Raw genomic sequence first — 15,734 nt, 5'->3', positions numbered from 1 at the left:
ACCAGAGGCCTGCCAGCACCCACACTGCACCTGAGGAGACGGCGCTCCCAAGCGGCCACCTCCCTGACCAGCCCCCACGGGCCTTCTCCGGCTGCTCCGTGCCTGAGACCACAGGCACATATGATGCCCCGATGCCACAGGGGGGGCTCCATGAACACAGGAAACCCTGCTTTTCCTAAGACGAGTCCTAAGGATGCAAACGTCTCAAGTCCGGTTGAGTACGTGGCAGGGACTGACCACATGGCTAAGAAACTCGTGACGGGGTCCCGGGGTCCCGGGCAAAAGACGCACAGACACAGACCTGTTGGCCCTGTGGCAGAGAAGCCACCCAACGGAGTGGGAGCGTGTCAGGTGGGCGCAACGTCGTAAGACCCACGCACGTTTCTAACGAAATAAAGCAATTAAAGAAAACATTTTTAAGCAGTGCATTCTCTCAGGAGAGAGGAACGGGACAACCCTCCCTGCACCGTTACACCTGCGTCACGAGTTTCCCAAGAGAGCAACGACTCAAACACTCAGAGAACAGAAAGCAGGAACCGTCCAGGAAGCACTGGTAAACTGGGCTTCCTCACACTCTGCAACTCCACTCAAGTCACAGACGGAGGGGACATGGAGGACAAGTCCCTGCCCAGGACTCCCGCGCGACACGCAGAGAGCGCCCACGCTCAGCACCGAAGAGGCAGCGACCTAGGCAGAGCTGCACAAAAGCAGGCAGGCGAAGGGCGACCGCGCCCGACAAGGCGCCACCACCACGCGCCCTTGCAGGAACAGGGTGGCCTCAAACTCCTCACACGCATGAAAAAGACTGGAAGCAAAATACGACGTTAACATCCCATTTGCGTGAAATTCTGCAACAAGCAAACACAAACCTCCAGTGCCAGAAACCAGGTCAGTGCTGCTGGGGGGACGATGACCAGGACTGGCAAGTGGCATGGAAGAACTTTCTGGCCCAGTTCTTCATACAAATTTATCAAAACTGACTGGACAGTACACTTAAAATTTTAGCATTTTACAGTATGAAAATTATCTCAATTTTGACAAGGATTTCCTGCCACTTAGGACTGCATGTGTTCAGAGCTGCACCCTCCTGTGACAAATGACAGAAGGCTGGTTACAAATGTTCTGTTTTGAGAAAGCAGGAAAACTGAGATGTGGCGGTGAGCGATGAGGCAGCCCTGGTCCCAACATCCAGGGGCACACACCAGCTGCTCCATCGAGCGCTGAGGCAGCGCGACCAGCAGCGTCCTGGGGATAAGTGCTCCCACATCAGCAGGACAAGGTGGGCCTGCCCTGACCACAAGGGCCCCGTAAGCCTGAGAAGAAGCCAGGGACGACCACGGAGATGCTGGGTACGGGGTAGGCAATGTGGGCAATCGGAGGCGCGAACACAGCCCTGTGCCGAGCCAGCAAGGTGAGCACATCGGTCCCAGCTCCCCAGGAGCAAGGCTCTGGGGCCGGCGCTGTGGCGCGTGGGTAACGCCACGGCCTGAGGCACCCGCATCCCATATGGACGCTGGTTCTAGTCCCAGCTGCTCCTCTTCCGATCCAGCTCTCTGCTGTGGCCTGGGAAAGCAGTAGAAGATGGGCCAAGTCCTTGGGCCCCTGCCCCCGCATGGGAGACCTGGAAGAAGCTCCTGGCTCCTGGCTTGGGATCTGCGCAGCTGTGGACACTGCAGCCACTGGGGAGTGAACCCGCGGATGGAGGACCTCTCTCTCTGTCTCTACCGCTCTGTAACTGTCTTTCAAATAAATAAAATAAAACTTTACAAAAAAAAAAGGGCCCCGGGCTCAGGTCCAGAGAGACCTGCAGCCCACGAGCGGAGCACAGGAGACCCGAGCAGCGCCTGGCCCAGCTCCTCCACTCGGAAACCGTCCCAGGGATGCCATTCTCAGCCACTAAACTCGTGGACTCTGTTAAACAGGAAATGGAACACTAACACAAATATCCTAAAACCACATCAACACTCAACGGTCGCTCAGTTTAAAGCGACAGAAATCACAGATGAGCTCTGAGGACATCAGGAGTCCCAGCTCAGGGTGCCGGTTCCACCCCCGCCCTGGCTCCAGCTTCCTGCTGCTGCTCACTCTGGGCGGCGGTGACGACGGCACAGCGCTGGGTTCCTGCCACTCACAGAGACCTGGACTGAGCTCCCAGCTGCCAGCCGGGAGTGAATCAGCAGATGGGAAGGGGGTGCGTGTGTGGTGCATTCTTTACGCTTCTCAAATACATTTTTAAAAACAACCTTCTTGGGGCCAGCACTGCGGCACAGGTGGTAAAGCCACCACTGCAGCATCGGCATCTCACACGGGTGCTGGTTCAAGTCCCGGCTGCTCCACTTCTGACCCAGCTCCCTGCTAATGGCCTGGGCAGCAGTGCAGGATGGCCCAGGTCCTTGGGCCCCTGCACCCAACTGGAAGACTTAGAAGCTCCTCACGCCTGGCTTTGGGTCAGCCCAGCTCTGACCACTGTTGCCAGATGGAAGATCATTCCCATGCGCACACTGTCTAACTCTGCCTTTCAAATAATTAATTAAAAAAAAAAAAAAACTTTCTTTTACCAGCAAAAATGGCAATCCAAACACAAGAAGCGGAGCAAGGCCTTTGCAGGCCAAGGCAGCTGCAGCACTCAGGGCAGCACGGCCGCGGTCCACGTGCCGGGGCGCGGGGCGCAGGGTGGAAGCAGAATCCCGAGTGGAGTGCCCTGCCCGTCCACCCTCAGTGTCGGCACTGGACGGCATGTCACAGAGCTGCCCCACCCACAGCAGTGCCACCGGCTGTCAGTTTGGCAGTGGTGGTACAGGGAGCTTCAGAAAGGCCTGAACTCCCACCTTAAGTAGCTCAAGTCAGGGAACAGACCTGGCTCAAACGGAGATAGCTGGGCCCCTGCAGAACCAAGAAACTAACTCCTGCTGCATTTTCATTTTTTTAAGATGTATTTATTTATTTGAAAGAGTTACAGAGAGGGAGGAGGAGGGGGAGGGGGAGGGGGAGGGGGAGGGGGAGGGGGAGGGGGAGGGGGAGAGGGAGAGGGAGAGGGAGAGGGAGAGGGAGAGGGAGAGGGAGAGGGAGAGGGAGAGGGAGAGGGAGAGGGAGAGGGAGAGGGAGAGGGAGAGGGAGAGGGAGAGGGAGAGGGAGAGGGAGAGGGAGAGGGAGAGAGAGAGGGAGAGGGGTCTTCCATCCACCGGTTCACTCCCCAGATGGCCACAACAGCTGGAGCTGAGGTGATCTGAAGCCCGGAGCCAGGAGCTTCTTCCAGGTCTCCCACGCAGGTACAGGGGCCCAAGGACTTGGGCCACCTTCTACTGCTTTCCCAGGCCACAGCAGAGAGCTGGATCAGAAGTGGAGCAGCCGGGACGAGAACCGGTGCCCACATGGGAAGCTGGCATGGCTTTACCCACTACGCACAGCGCCGCCCCCCCCCCCCGCTTCATCTTTTTAAAAGATTTATTTATTTGTTTGGTTGTTTTTTATTTGTTTATATGAAAGAGCAACAAAGAGTTCCCACCTTCTGCTTCACTCCCCAAATGTCCACAACAGCTGAGGCTGGCCCAGACCCCAGCTCCATCCACGCCTCCCACACATCTGCTGCCTTCCCAGGATGCATCAGCAGGAACTGGACGCCCGAGCGGAGCTTCACTCACAGCCCGCACAACCGCCCTACCGGCTGCTTTCAATCTGCACCGCAACTCAGCCGGAAGTCCCGTTCATCCTTTAAAAGTGGAGGCAGTACGCCAGGGACACTCAAAGCAGACCAAGTCCCTCCATCTGCCTCCAAAAGTCAGTTAAGGCGAAGTAAACTGTAACTCCCTGTTGACCCGAGACGGGGAGCAGAATGACACAGCAGGGCTGCAGGAGACAGCCAGCCTCCTGGGGAATTCTAAGGGAACCTGAGTCATTAGCAACTGCCACCACCTAACCCAGCTGAGCTCTCCTCAGCCCTTCCGGCCGCCTAGCCACTCTGAACGCGACCCCTTCCCCTTCCCCTGGCTCCCAAGGGCCTCTCCACACGGCTGGACGTCGGGACGCCACTGGCCTCTCACAGCAGGATACAGCCTCTCCAGTCCCGACCTCCAGCCCACCTGTGTCCGGACCCCTCCCAACCGCCGACTGGGCCGCCTGGGGTCCCACAAGCGCCTGGGATCTAAGGCATCCAAAACCAAACTTGCTTCCGTCCTGTTCCCATTGCCCGTCTTGGTGGGAAGTGAGCCGCGCAAGCCAGAGAGGAGGAAGCCGCTGGAGACGCAGGCCTTCAGCATGGATGAGGCGCGCGGCACTGCCGCTGAGCGGGCCGACAGAACCCGCCCTGCGGCCGCCACCAGGTGACGGTGTTTAGACAGAGGGAGGCTGGGGGGGTCGGGCGGGGCAGGTGCCCTGGAGGCCCCCGAGCCTGGGCACAAGAGGCGGCAGAGGAGGTGGGGTGCTGGGGGACACTGGGCAACCTCGGCGGAGGGCCGCGCCATCTGCCCGGGGTTCTCACGGGGCTGCTCGGCCTGCACCCCAGGGCAGGTCACTGTGACCCCTGCAATCCTCGCTAATCCGGCCGCCCCCACCCGGCTCCCGGGCCAGCTGCCCCCGCACAGCCGCTGGGCTCAGCCGCGGAGCGTCTCCCCACCACTGCCATGAGGAGTCGGGGTGCTGCCCAGGCCAGGCGGCCTGCTGCTGGTGGACACCGCCGCCGGGGGCTGCCCGTCGGCGCAGCACCTGCTCCGTCCAGCTTGCACAATCCTCACTGCCCGGCACCTGCTCTGTGGAGGCGCTGACCGCTTCCTCACCGCGAAGCGCCGGCCTGACACCCACCCACCCACTGAGGACGCTGCCAGCCTGCGCCACGCCTGCGTTTCATTCAGCTCTGCCCTGTCCTGCCTCGTCTATTCTCCAGCCCTCACGGAGAGTGACAGGGCCTTCCCTCTCCAGTGCGACGAAGCACCGCAAGAACGTAAAATCTGAACCGCAGCTTCTGTCGCCGGGCGCCCCTGCCCCTGGGGGCCCTCGGCCCTCGGCCCTGCAGGGGCTGCGGCCAGGCGCCCCGGCCTCCCCGCCCCGCCGGCTGCCAGGCGCGGCTGCACCGGGAGGCTGCGCTACCCACACCCACACCCACACCCACACCCAATTCCACACCACCCGAGACGCCGAGTCCGCGCGGCCGTGCATTCTCACAAGCCCCGGCCCTCCGCCCACCGGGCCGAGCGCTCCGCCTGCGCCTCCGGTGCCCGCACCTCAAAGGGCGTCGTCCTCCCAGCCCACCCGCCCGGACGCCGGCTCCGCCCGCTCTGCCGGTCCACACCGACGGCGGGGCCGGCTCCCCCGTCAGGCCCGCCGCGGCGCTCCGAGGGGCTGACAGCGCTCGCCGGGGCGGTGCCGGGCGGGCGGGGGCGGAAGGCAGCGCCGGCTCGGACAAAGCGCCGGCCGCGCCGCCCCCGCCCGCGGGCTCGGACCCCGCCGGGGATGCGGGGCGGGGCCGGGAGGCAGGGCCGGGGATGCGCGGCCGGCGCGCGGCGACCCGACCCTGCGGGGCCCCGGGCGCGGCCGGGCCGGGCCGGGCCGGGCCGGGCACTCACCGTCCCGCTCGCCGCCGTGCGCTCTCGCGCTGTCAGCTCGGGGAGCGGCCTCGGCCGCCTCAGGCGCGGGTCACGGGGAAGGGGCGCCGGCGCAGCGGCCGCCACGCATCCCCGGCCCGGCGCTGGGCTCTGCACCGCCGGCGCCGCCCGACGCCTCCCTCCTCGCAGCTTCGCCCCGGCCGCGCGCTCCGCCGCCGCCGCCGCCGCCGCCGCCGCCGAAAATGGCGACTCCGCGTCGCGCCCGCCCACAATGCCGCGCGCCCGCGTGACGTCACTCGCGCCTCCCCGGGAGCGGCCGCGGGCGGGGGTCGGGGGCCGCGCGCCGGCTCCGTGCGCCCCCGAGCGCGCCCCGAGGCGCTCACGCCCCCCGGCGCGGACGCCGCCCCGCCCGCCCCCCGGGTGCGGGCCGGGCCCGCAGGGCGGTGCCCGCGGCCGCCGCATCCCCGCTGCGGCCTGACTCAGCAGCCGGCCGAGGGCGCCGCTGACTCAGGGGCCGGCGCGGGGCCGCGCCCTCGGCGCTGTGGTCGGCCCGCGCCCGAGCCGGTGCGGCCCCGCGCGCGGGGGTCACGGCGGCCGGGCGTCCCCCTGCTCGCGCCCTGCGCCCCGGCTCGGCACCCCCCGAGGACCCCCGGCGGCCCCGCACCGCTCCCTGGGTACCTCTGACCCATGCCAGTGCCCCCGCGGCTCCCTCCGTCACTGAGGGTTAGGGCGAGGCCACGCCGACGGGCAGCACCGGCAAGGTCCCCGGGCAGAGACAGTCCTCCGGCAGGAGGGACCCGGCGGCGCCGGGCAGGGGAGAGGCGGACGCGTCCGTGGCGCCCACCGCTCCCGCGTCCTGACTGCCGTCAGGTTCAGACTCCTCAGCTTGGCCTGCAGGGCCCCAGGACCGGGGCTGCCACCCTCCCCTGCCCCTGGGTTCGCTCCGCTGTCCATGCTATCCACTCTGCCTAAAATGCCCCTCTCCCCCAGCCACTCCGAGACTCAGCCACGAGGCACCTCCTCCAGGAAGCCTTCCCCGCCTGCACCAGCCTCCCGTGCTCTGTGTGGTCAGCCTAGGGCACTGGGGCAGGGAGGGCCTGCGTCCCCTCAGCCCCTGACCCGGCTCTCCTTGGCCTCACCCCTCCCCTCGCGGGGAATGAGGAAGGGTCGGTTCTCAGATCACCGTGCAGCCACAGGAGCCCCGTCGCCTCACGGCGTCGGGACTGCACACTCGGTCACCACCCGTCGGGTCTGCAGCCGGGTTACAGCAGACCGTCAGCTCCGCCAGTCCTGCTGCCAAAGGTTTTCCCCAGCCTGCACGGGGAAGGGGCGTGGGAGGCAAGTGCACGGTCCCTTCTCAAAGGTACCGCATCCAGGCAGGGCAGGCTCCCCGCAGATCCTGGGCCGGCCGGGCTCTCGGTCCGCGTCCGCCCCAGGGGGTGCTGGCTGCTGCTTGAGGCCAGGCTGGTGCTGCACAGTATCTCTGACGCTGACCCATCCCTCGGACAGCAGGTGCGGCCACACCCGCTCACACACAGCAGGCGCGGCCACACCCGCAGGGCTCACACACGAGACGGGTGTTAGCGCGGCAAGGCTGGCTCCTGGCGGGGACAGGGGCTGACCTGGGACAGCAAACGGCCGGCTTCTGAGACAGGAGAAACCCAGAGGGCGGGAGACGGCTGGGAAGGGCGTGGGCCGTGAACCTGTGGGTGCTCGGCCAATGAGAGGGGAGGGCGGGACTTGTGCACCAGGTGTGTGTGAACCTGTGGGTGCTCGGCCAATGAGGAGAGGGGGGAGGGACTTGCGCACCAGGTGTGTGTGAACCTGTGAGTCCTCGGCCAATGAGGTGAGGGGGGAGGGACTTGTGCATCAGGGTGTGTGAACTTTTCAATCCTCGGCCAGTGAGGAGAGGGGGGAGGGACTTGTGTGCAGGTGTGTGTGCCTCGTTCCCTGTTCTGAGTGTGCTGTCCCCAGACACCCGCCCTTGCCAGGCTGTGAACAGAGCCTGGCTTTTCTCTGACCTGTGTGTCAGAGTCCATCCTTCCAGGCCGGGTGGTCTCTGGTGGGCTTATTTCCCACCCCCGTGAGTCTGATTTCCGTCAAGATCCTCAGGAGTTCTGCTCAGCCCTGGAGCCATCAGCAGGCAGCCTGGGCCCCCGGGGCGCTGCCCTGGATCAAAATGTGGGTGCTGTGCCCCACGCCCTGAGCACCCGGCAGCTCCAGCGGGGACCTCAGGAAGCCCACCTGGCGGCGGCACCAGGGCGCGGCGGTCTCCAGGTCATCCTGTCCTGGGGTTTCACTCCGAGATGCTGAGTCCCCTCTGGTCCTGTGCTGCCCACACCTGTCCCTGACTGACAGACGGCACTGCCGTCCTGGGGTTTCCTTGCTGGCCCTGGAGAGGCACTGTCACGCAGGCTGGAGTGGAGGGAGCCCCTCCGTGCCTCCTGTGCGGGTGCTAACTCAGCCAGGGCCCAGGTCCGAGAGGCCTCCGCCTTTGTCGGGGGGACCTAGAGAGCAGGACCCCGGGGCTCCCCGGGTGGAACCTGAATCACCTGTTCATTCAAGTGCCAACGGCACTGAGCAGCCCTGCGGCCAGCAGAGAGCTGGACAAGCAGCCAGGGTCCAGGGACCCTTTGCCAGATGGAAGAGCACTTCCAAGGGAGCCGGGAGAGAGCTGCTCCCCGCTCGGCTGTCGCTATAGGAGCCCCTGGTCCTGCCGTGCAGGGCAGGCCCTGACCCGGGTCCCTCGCCCTCCTCGCCGGCTGTTTCTCCTTTTTCCTTTCCCAAATGGACATACTTTGTCCTCTGCACTCACCGACGTCCAAACCCTTCCCACCTCCGACCCTTCCCTGCCCCGCTCAGCATCCTGGGGAGATGGGCAGGCAGCCTGGGACGCTAAGCAGAGCCTGGGCTGGAGTCACAGATCCGGGCGCAGCGACAGGGCCCAGGGGGAGCCAGGGTCCCGATCCTTGCCCAAGCCGGAGTGAAAAGGTCCCGTGGCAGTTTCCCACCTCCTGCTGCTCCCTCAGAGAGCGCCAGGAGCCTGCGCTGGCACATGGGCAGTGGGGGAACAAGGGGCCCCAGGCAGGGGAGCTGACAGCCTCGGAGCTGCAGCAGGGGCTGGGAGATGGGGGATGCCTGTGTCCCTCGGGGAGCCCAGGAAAGAGGGGCGGGAAGGACCCCACAAGTGGACGAACAACACAGGGCCCCAAATGGAAGAGGAAGTGACTTGTTTGTTTTTGACAGGCAGAGTGGACAGTGAGAGAGAGAGAGACAGAGAGAAAGGTCTTCCTTTGCCGTTGGTTCACCTTCCAATGGCCGCCGCGGCCGGCGCGCCGCGCTGATCCGATGGCAGGAGCCAGGTGCTTCTCCTGGTCCCCCAGGGGGTGCAGGGCCCAAGCACTTGGCATCCTCCACTGCACTCCCGGGCCACAGCAGAGAGCTGGCCTGGAAGAGGGGCAACCGGGACAGAATCCAGCGCCCCGACTGGGACTAGAACCTGGTGTGCTGGCGCCGCAAGGCGGAAGATTAGCCTAGTGAGCCGCGGTGCCAGCTTGACTTTTTTTTTTTTTTTTTTTTAAGATTTATCCATTTATTTTGAAAGAGTTCCAGAAAAAGAGGGAGGTCTTCCCCATGCTGGTTCACTCCCCAGATGCTGCAGCTGCCCGGGCTGTGCCAGACGCTTCCTCCGGCTCCCACGTGGATGCAGGGCCCAAGTCATCTTCCCCCGCTTTTCCCAGGGAGCTGGGGCCGATACAGGACGTCGGTGTCACAGGCGGTGGCTCAGCCCCACTGTGCACAACCCCTGGAAGTGACTTCTTGTCATGTGAATTCTCTGGGGGGTGGGGGCAGGCTTCGTCCTAGACTCTGAGGGTCTAAGCTCAGTCCACAGATGCCGGTGAGGGGCGTTGGATATGGGGGGCTCTGGGGGGGGCTGTCCTTGAGTCACAGGCCCAGGCTCTGCCCCTCCCAGCCCAGGCAGCCGTCTGCGTGAGGCTTGGGGACGAGTCACTGGGTGTGCCCGGGCTCGGCTTCCGGACCCAGGGCTAATCTGGGCTGGGTCCTGCCGGCTCTGGCCCGCGGTCACACCCTGTCTGCTGTCAGACTAATTCTAGAAATGGAGTCCACCCGATCTCCAGGGAGCTTTTCCTTCAAAGAGAGGGATGCGCTGTGGAGAGCTCCAGGAGCCGCTGCCCAGACAGCGGGAGCAGCGGCACGTGGGGGCTCGAGTGAAGCCCACCCTCTGCGTCCCCGTCCCTCACGCGTGCTCTGCTGTCCCGGCCGTAGGGGGACTCCACCCAGCTCCCCAAGAAAGCAGCATGGGATTCTCGCAAGACCACCAGGGACCCTGTGTCCCACACCCCCACAGACCCCACGGGACGCCTCGGTGTGGCGGCTGGTCCCCTCCCAAGGCCCCGTGACCCAACCCCGAGCAGTCACATGCTGACTGTCCCTGTCACGCTGATGCCAGGCTGGCCTCTCTCCAAACACAGCATCCCAGGCCCTGCAGCACCCTGGGGAGCCCACCCGCAGTGTCTGGGGCGACGACGGGGCAGAGGTGGGCCTGGCTGGGTGCACCATCTGTCTGTCCGTCACATTCCACCTGAGCCCAGACCTGCCTCTGGGCTCAGCCAGGTGCTGGGGGTGGGGCCGTGTTCCGGGAGGACGTCTATCCAGCATCAGGAGGCATCCCAGAGGGGAAGTGGACTTGCCCACGCTACGTGGCACGGAGTCGATGTATTCTGCGTGGTTATCTCAAGAGGAGGATGTCGGGCACTGGGAGAGGGGTGGCACCTGTGCCGCTGGGTAACCACGGGCATCCCTGGAAGCCGCCCGGGAACGCTGAGGCCCCACACATTCCCATTCACAGAGGCAGTGAGCAAAGTGTGCAGGGAGCACCCACGGCCCGCCGCAGAGACGGCCGAGCCGCCCTCCTGGCTGGCCGCGCTCCCCTGCCCGCCCCCACCCCTCTGCCTCGCTCTTGGGTGCGTTTCACAGTAGGGTGCAGCGGCACCCATTTCAGAGAGCCGGTTCCGGTGCCAGACGCGTCCTGGCCGTGCCGCCTCCCGTGCAGCCCCCCCGATGCACTGGGAGGCAGCGGGAGCCGCCCCAGTGCTGGGCCCCCTGCACCCACGTGGGAGACTCGGCTGGAGCCCCTTCTCGGGCTCAGGCCTTCCCCGCCCGGCTGCTTCAGCCACCTGGGGAGAGGTCTCTTCACGCTGTTCTCTCACCCCTGCCATCTGCTTTTCAAATAAATAAACCTTAAAATAATGATGATAAGAGTACTACGTTGCAAACCTCAGTAGAATTTACCCAGAAGGCTTCAGCATTCATAGCATCAGCAGGCTCAGTGTTTGTCTTAGGGGACGTTCGCAACAGGGAAGTGCACACCTTAGGGGCACACTGGGAGAGGGTCTGTTTTATGCTACAGCCACCTTTACTTCAGAGACTGCCTGCTTTTTTCACTAAGAGTTTGGGTGTTGGGCCGGCGCCGTGGCTCACTAGACTAATCCTCTGCCTGCGGCACTGGCACACCGGGTTCTAGTCCCGGTCGGGGCGCCGGATTCTGTCCCGGTTGCCCCTCTTCCAGGCCAGCTCTCTGCTGTGGCCCGGGAGTGCAGTGGAGGATGGCCCAAGTGCTTGGGCCCTGCACTCTATGGGAGACCAGGAGAAGCTCCTGACTCCTGCCTTCGGATCAGCGCGGTGCGCCGGCCACAGCGGCCACTGTGGGGTGAACCGACGGCAAAAGGAAGACCTTTCTCTCTCTCTCACTGTCCACTCTGCCTGTCCAAAAAAAAAAAAAAAAAAGGAGTTTGGGTGTTTGTTTGTTTGTTTGTTCTGCCATTTTAGTTTTATGGAAAAGCAGGCCAACAGTGGATGCAACTCTGGGGCCAGAGCCCACAGCCGCCTGCACGCCAGGCATCAATCCCAGGGGCTGACACAACTCCAGGGAGCCGAGGAGGTCTGAGGAATCTCAGAATCCCAGCAACTGTGGGACGCTCCCACCCCAGGGCACAGCTGCCCGCCGCGGCCCCGCCAACCACGGCCCGGAAACCACTGCGCTGCTTTCTGTCTCTTTCTGTCTAACCGTAGACCAGATCTGCCTGTTCCAGCACTGTGTTAGTGGGCTTTGTGTCGGGGTCCTTCACTCAGCCCTCTTCTATTCTGCATTCATTTGTTTATGTGGAAGACGGGGTGGGGGGAGAAAGAGAGAGAGAGAGAGAGAGAGAGAGAATATCTTCCACCTGTTGGTTTACTCTCCAAACGGCACAACAGCGAGGACTGGGCCAGCCAAAGCCAGGAGCCGGGAGCTCCATCCAGGCCTCCCACGTGGGTGCAGGCCCGGAGCACTGGGGCATCCTCTGCTGCCTTCCCAGGCGCACCGGCAGGAGCTGGGACTTGAGCCGCACTTGGGTCTGTGATGCTGGCGTCAGAAGCAGCACCTTAGCCCTGCACAACTCCGGCCCGCCTCTTTCTGGCATCCATCCATGCTGCCCTGCGTCTGGCCGCCGACTGTCGACAGGAGCCTGCGCTGCTTTAACTGTGGTCGATATGAATGTGCACCTGAGCTTTCTTACACCAGTCTTCTTAGGAACATACTTTTTAATTTGTCTTGAGTAAATACCTAGGAATAGAATTTCTGGATCCTACTTTGTATGTTTAGCTTTATAATAAACATCCAAGGGCCAGGGTGTGGTGTAGCAGGTAAAGCCGCTGCCTGCAGTGCCGGCATCCCACATGGGCACAGGTTCAAGACCCAGCTGCTCCACTTCCAATCCAGCTCTCAGCTATGGTCTGGGAAAGCAGCAGAAGATGACTCAAGTCCTTGGGCCCTTGCACCCATGTGGGAGACCTGGAAGAAGCTCCTGGCTCCTGGGTTCTGATTGGCCCAGCTCCGGCCATTGCAGCCATCTGGGGAGTGAACCAGCAGATGGAAGACCCCTCTCCCTCTGCGCCTTTCAAATAAATAAATAAATAAATGTTAAAAACAAACAAACGGCTGGCGCCGTGGCTCACTAGGCTAATCCTCCGCCTTGCGGCGCCGGCACACCGCGTTCTAGTCCTGGTCGGGGCGCCGGATTCTGTCCCGGTTGCCCCTCTTCCAGGCCAGCTCTCTGCTGTGGCCCGGGAGTGCAGTGGAGGATGGCCCGAGTGCTTGGGCCCTGCACCCCATGGGAGACCAGGAGAAGCACCTGGCTCCTGCCTTTGGATCAGCGCGGTGCGCCGGCCGTGGCGGCCATTGGAGGGTGAACCAACGACAAAAAGGAAGACCTTTCTCTCTGTCTCTCTCCCTCTCTCTCACTGTCCACTCTGCCTGTTAAAAAACAAACAAAAAAACAAAAAACAAACAAACATCCAGGGGCCATGCTGGTCTCAGCAGTGAAGATGCCGCCCCCGCTGGAGTGCCCGGGTCCAGTCCTGGCTCCTACACTTCCCACCCAGCGTCCCCCAACTCCCAGCCTGGGAGGCAGCCAGTGCAGGCTCAGGAGCTGGGCCCTGCCCCCCATGTGGGAGATCCAGACTGAATTCCAGGCTCTGGCTATTGTGGGCACTCGGGCAGTGACTCAGCAGATGAGAGTCTGTTTCTCTCTCTGCCTTTCACATATAATCAAAGTAAATAGCAGTTTAATAAAACACGTGATACAGAACCAGTTTGAAGGGAAAAGGAACGCTTGGACCTTTCCCCTAAGGGCCTGACGCCTCTGCCCGGCCTGGGTGCCCGCCCTCACAGCCCCTCGTGCACCTGCGCTGGGTGCCCGCCCTCACAGCCCCTCACTCTGCTGTGCTGGGTGCCCGCCCTCACAGCCCCTCGTGTGCCTGCTCTGGGTGCCCGCCCTCACAGCCCCTCGTGTGCCTGCGCTGGGTGCCCGCCCTCACAGCCCCTCGTGTGCCTGCTCTGGGTGCCCGCCCTCACAGCCCCTCGTGCACCTGCGCTGGGTGCCCGCCCTCACAGCCCCTCACTCTGCTGTGCTGGGTGCCCGCCCTCACAGCCCCTCGTGTGCCTGCGCTGGGTGCCCGCCCTCACAGCCCCTCACTCTGCTGTGCTGGGTGCCCGCCCTCACAGCCCCTCGTGTGCCTGCGCTGGGTGCCCGCCCTCACAGCCCCTCACTCTGCTGTGCTGGGTGCCCGCCCTCACCAGCCCCTCGCTCTGCACCTGCGCTGGGTGCCCGCCCTCACCAGCCCCTCACTCTGCACCTGCGCTGGGTCTGCGTTTCCCTCTCCACTAAGCTGCTGATCTCTGCAGGCACTTATTGCCCATTTCCATTAGTTGTTGTTGTTGTTTTAAGATTATTTATTTATTGAAAGGCAGAATGACAGAGAGGGAGCTTCCATTTGCTGATTCACTTTCCGAACAGCCACAGCCAGGATGCAGACTGCATGCTGGTCTCCCAGGCGGGCGGCAGGGGCCAGTTCTTGGGCCGTCTGCACCTTCCCGGGAGGGCGGCACTGGAAGAGGGCGGCGGGAGACACGGGCGCTGGAGCTGCAAGCCGTGGCTTAACCCGCGGCCCGCCGTGCGCACCCTGGCCATCTCCACTGTCCTGTGAAACGCCTGCTCAGTCAGCTCCCTCGTGCTGGGTCGTCCTGCTGGGATGCAGCCATGGAGTCGTGTTTTGTACTTTTTTTTTTTTCTGACAGGCAGAGTGGACAGTGAGAGAGAGAGAGACTGAGAGAAAGGTCTTCCTTTGCCGTTGGTTCACCCTCCAATGGCCACTGCTGCCGGCGTGCCACGCCAATCCAAAGGCAGAGCCAGGTGCTTCTCCTGGTCTCCCATGGGGTGCAGGGCCCAAGCACCTGGGCCATCCTCCACTGCACTCCCTGGCCACAGCAGAGAGCTGGACTGGAAGAGGGGCAACCGGGACAGAATCTGGTGCCCCGACCAGGACTAGAACCCGGTGTGCCGGCGCCGCAAGGCGGAGGATTAGCCTAGTGAGCCGCGGCGCCGGCACGTGTTTTGTACTGTTTTCACCATCTGTGCTTTCCTAGTTGTTTTTCCGTTACATTGAGGTAAAATACACTCACTGAACTTAGCATTTTAGCATTTAACACGTATTTGGAGAGGGCTGGCGCTGTGGCGTAGCAGGCTGTCTCCACCTGTGAGGCCAACACCCCCTGTGGGTGCTACTCCATGTCTGCTTCCGCTCCCTGCAATGCAGCTGGGAAAGCAGCACAGGTGGTCCAAGTGCTCAGCCCCTGCACCCACGTGGGAGACCCCGAAGAAGCTCCTGGCTCCAGCCTGGTCCTGCCCCAATGTTGCAGCCGTTTGAGGAGAGAACCAGCAGATGGAAAATCTGTCTCTCCTTCTCTCTCTGCAACTCTGCCTTCCAAATAAATAAAAATAAATCTTAAAAAAAGAGAGGTCTTCATCCGCTGGCTCACTCCCCAGACGCCCATGATGGCTGGAGCCTGGACCTGGAGCTCGGTCTGGTCTCCCACGAGGCTGGCAGGGCCCAAGCGCTTGAGTCAGCCTCCCAGGGTGCACCTCAGCAGGAGGCTGGGCCGGACCAGGACTGGGACTGCGCACTGCAGTGTGGATGTGGGTGTCCCCAGGGCGTCCTCACCCCTGCACCCAGTGCCCACCCCTCCTCTCCCTCCTAGCCAAGACCACCACGGAGGCTCCCCATGCTCCTCTCACACAGCAGAGTGGGGTGCTGGGGACCAACTATGTGCGTCCTCACACGGTGGGACCGAGCGGGAGCCAGGGGCTGACCCCAGCTCCCACACGGGACTCGGGCGCCCTGAGGAGACGCCCACCCCTTGTCCTGCTTGTCCAGCGGTCCCCACGAGCACCGTACCGGTGACGCGCGCCTTGCCGAGGGGCGTGAAGCCACCCACAACTGCTGCTCTCCCTGCGGGCCCGGGCACGGCCCCAGGGCCACTGCTCCTGACAGCTTCACGGAGACCGGAGACGCCCACCCCTTGTCCTGCTTGTCCAGCGGTCCCCACGAGCACCGTACCGGTGACGCGCGCCTTGCCGAGGGGCGTGAAGCCACCCACAACTGCTGCTCTCCCTGCGGGCCCGGGCACGGCCCCAGGGCCACTGCTCCTGACAGCTTCACGGAGACCACTGGCCCTCCCCTTGACCACAGACCCGCGTCTGCTTGTCACTCACCTGACTCCAGAGATGGTGTCCTTGGCCTCAAGGACGAGAGCCTCAAGTTTGCCTGTCCTGCCCTAGCGTGCGCGGCTGCTGCCCG

The 15,734-nt window shown here is 63.4% G+C and overlaps 1 protein-coding gene across 5 annotated transcripts in view; it reads right to left on the bottom strand.

Moving 5' to 3' along the window:
• Nucleotides 1-6,425, bottom strand: part of KLC1 (kinesin light chain 1) — a 53,794-nt gene extending 47,369 nt beyond the window's left edge. For 2 of the 5 annotated variants that reach the window (XM_051834848.2, XM_051834859.2), the window contains exon 1: nt 6,216-6,425. In XM_051834848.2, the coding sequence (XP_051690808.1) occupies nt 6,216-6,226 (11 nt within the window). In that variant the 5' untranslated portion in view covers nt 6,227-6,425. Of the gene's footprint in view, nt 1-5,558; nt 5,776-6,215 lie in introns of those variants that run through there. The other 3 variants (XM_051834851.2, XM_070065443.1, XM_051834852.2) reach the window with 2 other exon arrangements.
• Between the last annotated feature and the right edge of the window lie 9,309 nt (nt 6,426-15,734).

This window comes from Oryctolagus cuniculus, chromosome 20 (genome assembly GCF_964237555.1).
Source record: "Oryctolagus cuniculus chromosome 20, mOryCun1.1, whole genome shotgun sequence".
Classification (NCBI taxonomy): Eukaryota; Metazoa; Chordata; class Mammalia; order Lagomorpha; family Leporidae; genus Oryctolagus; species Oryctolagus cuniculus.
The sequence above is the reverse complement of the archived record's forward strand: the minus strand, read 5'-3'. Positions and strand labels throughout refer to the sequence as shown.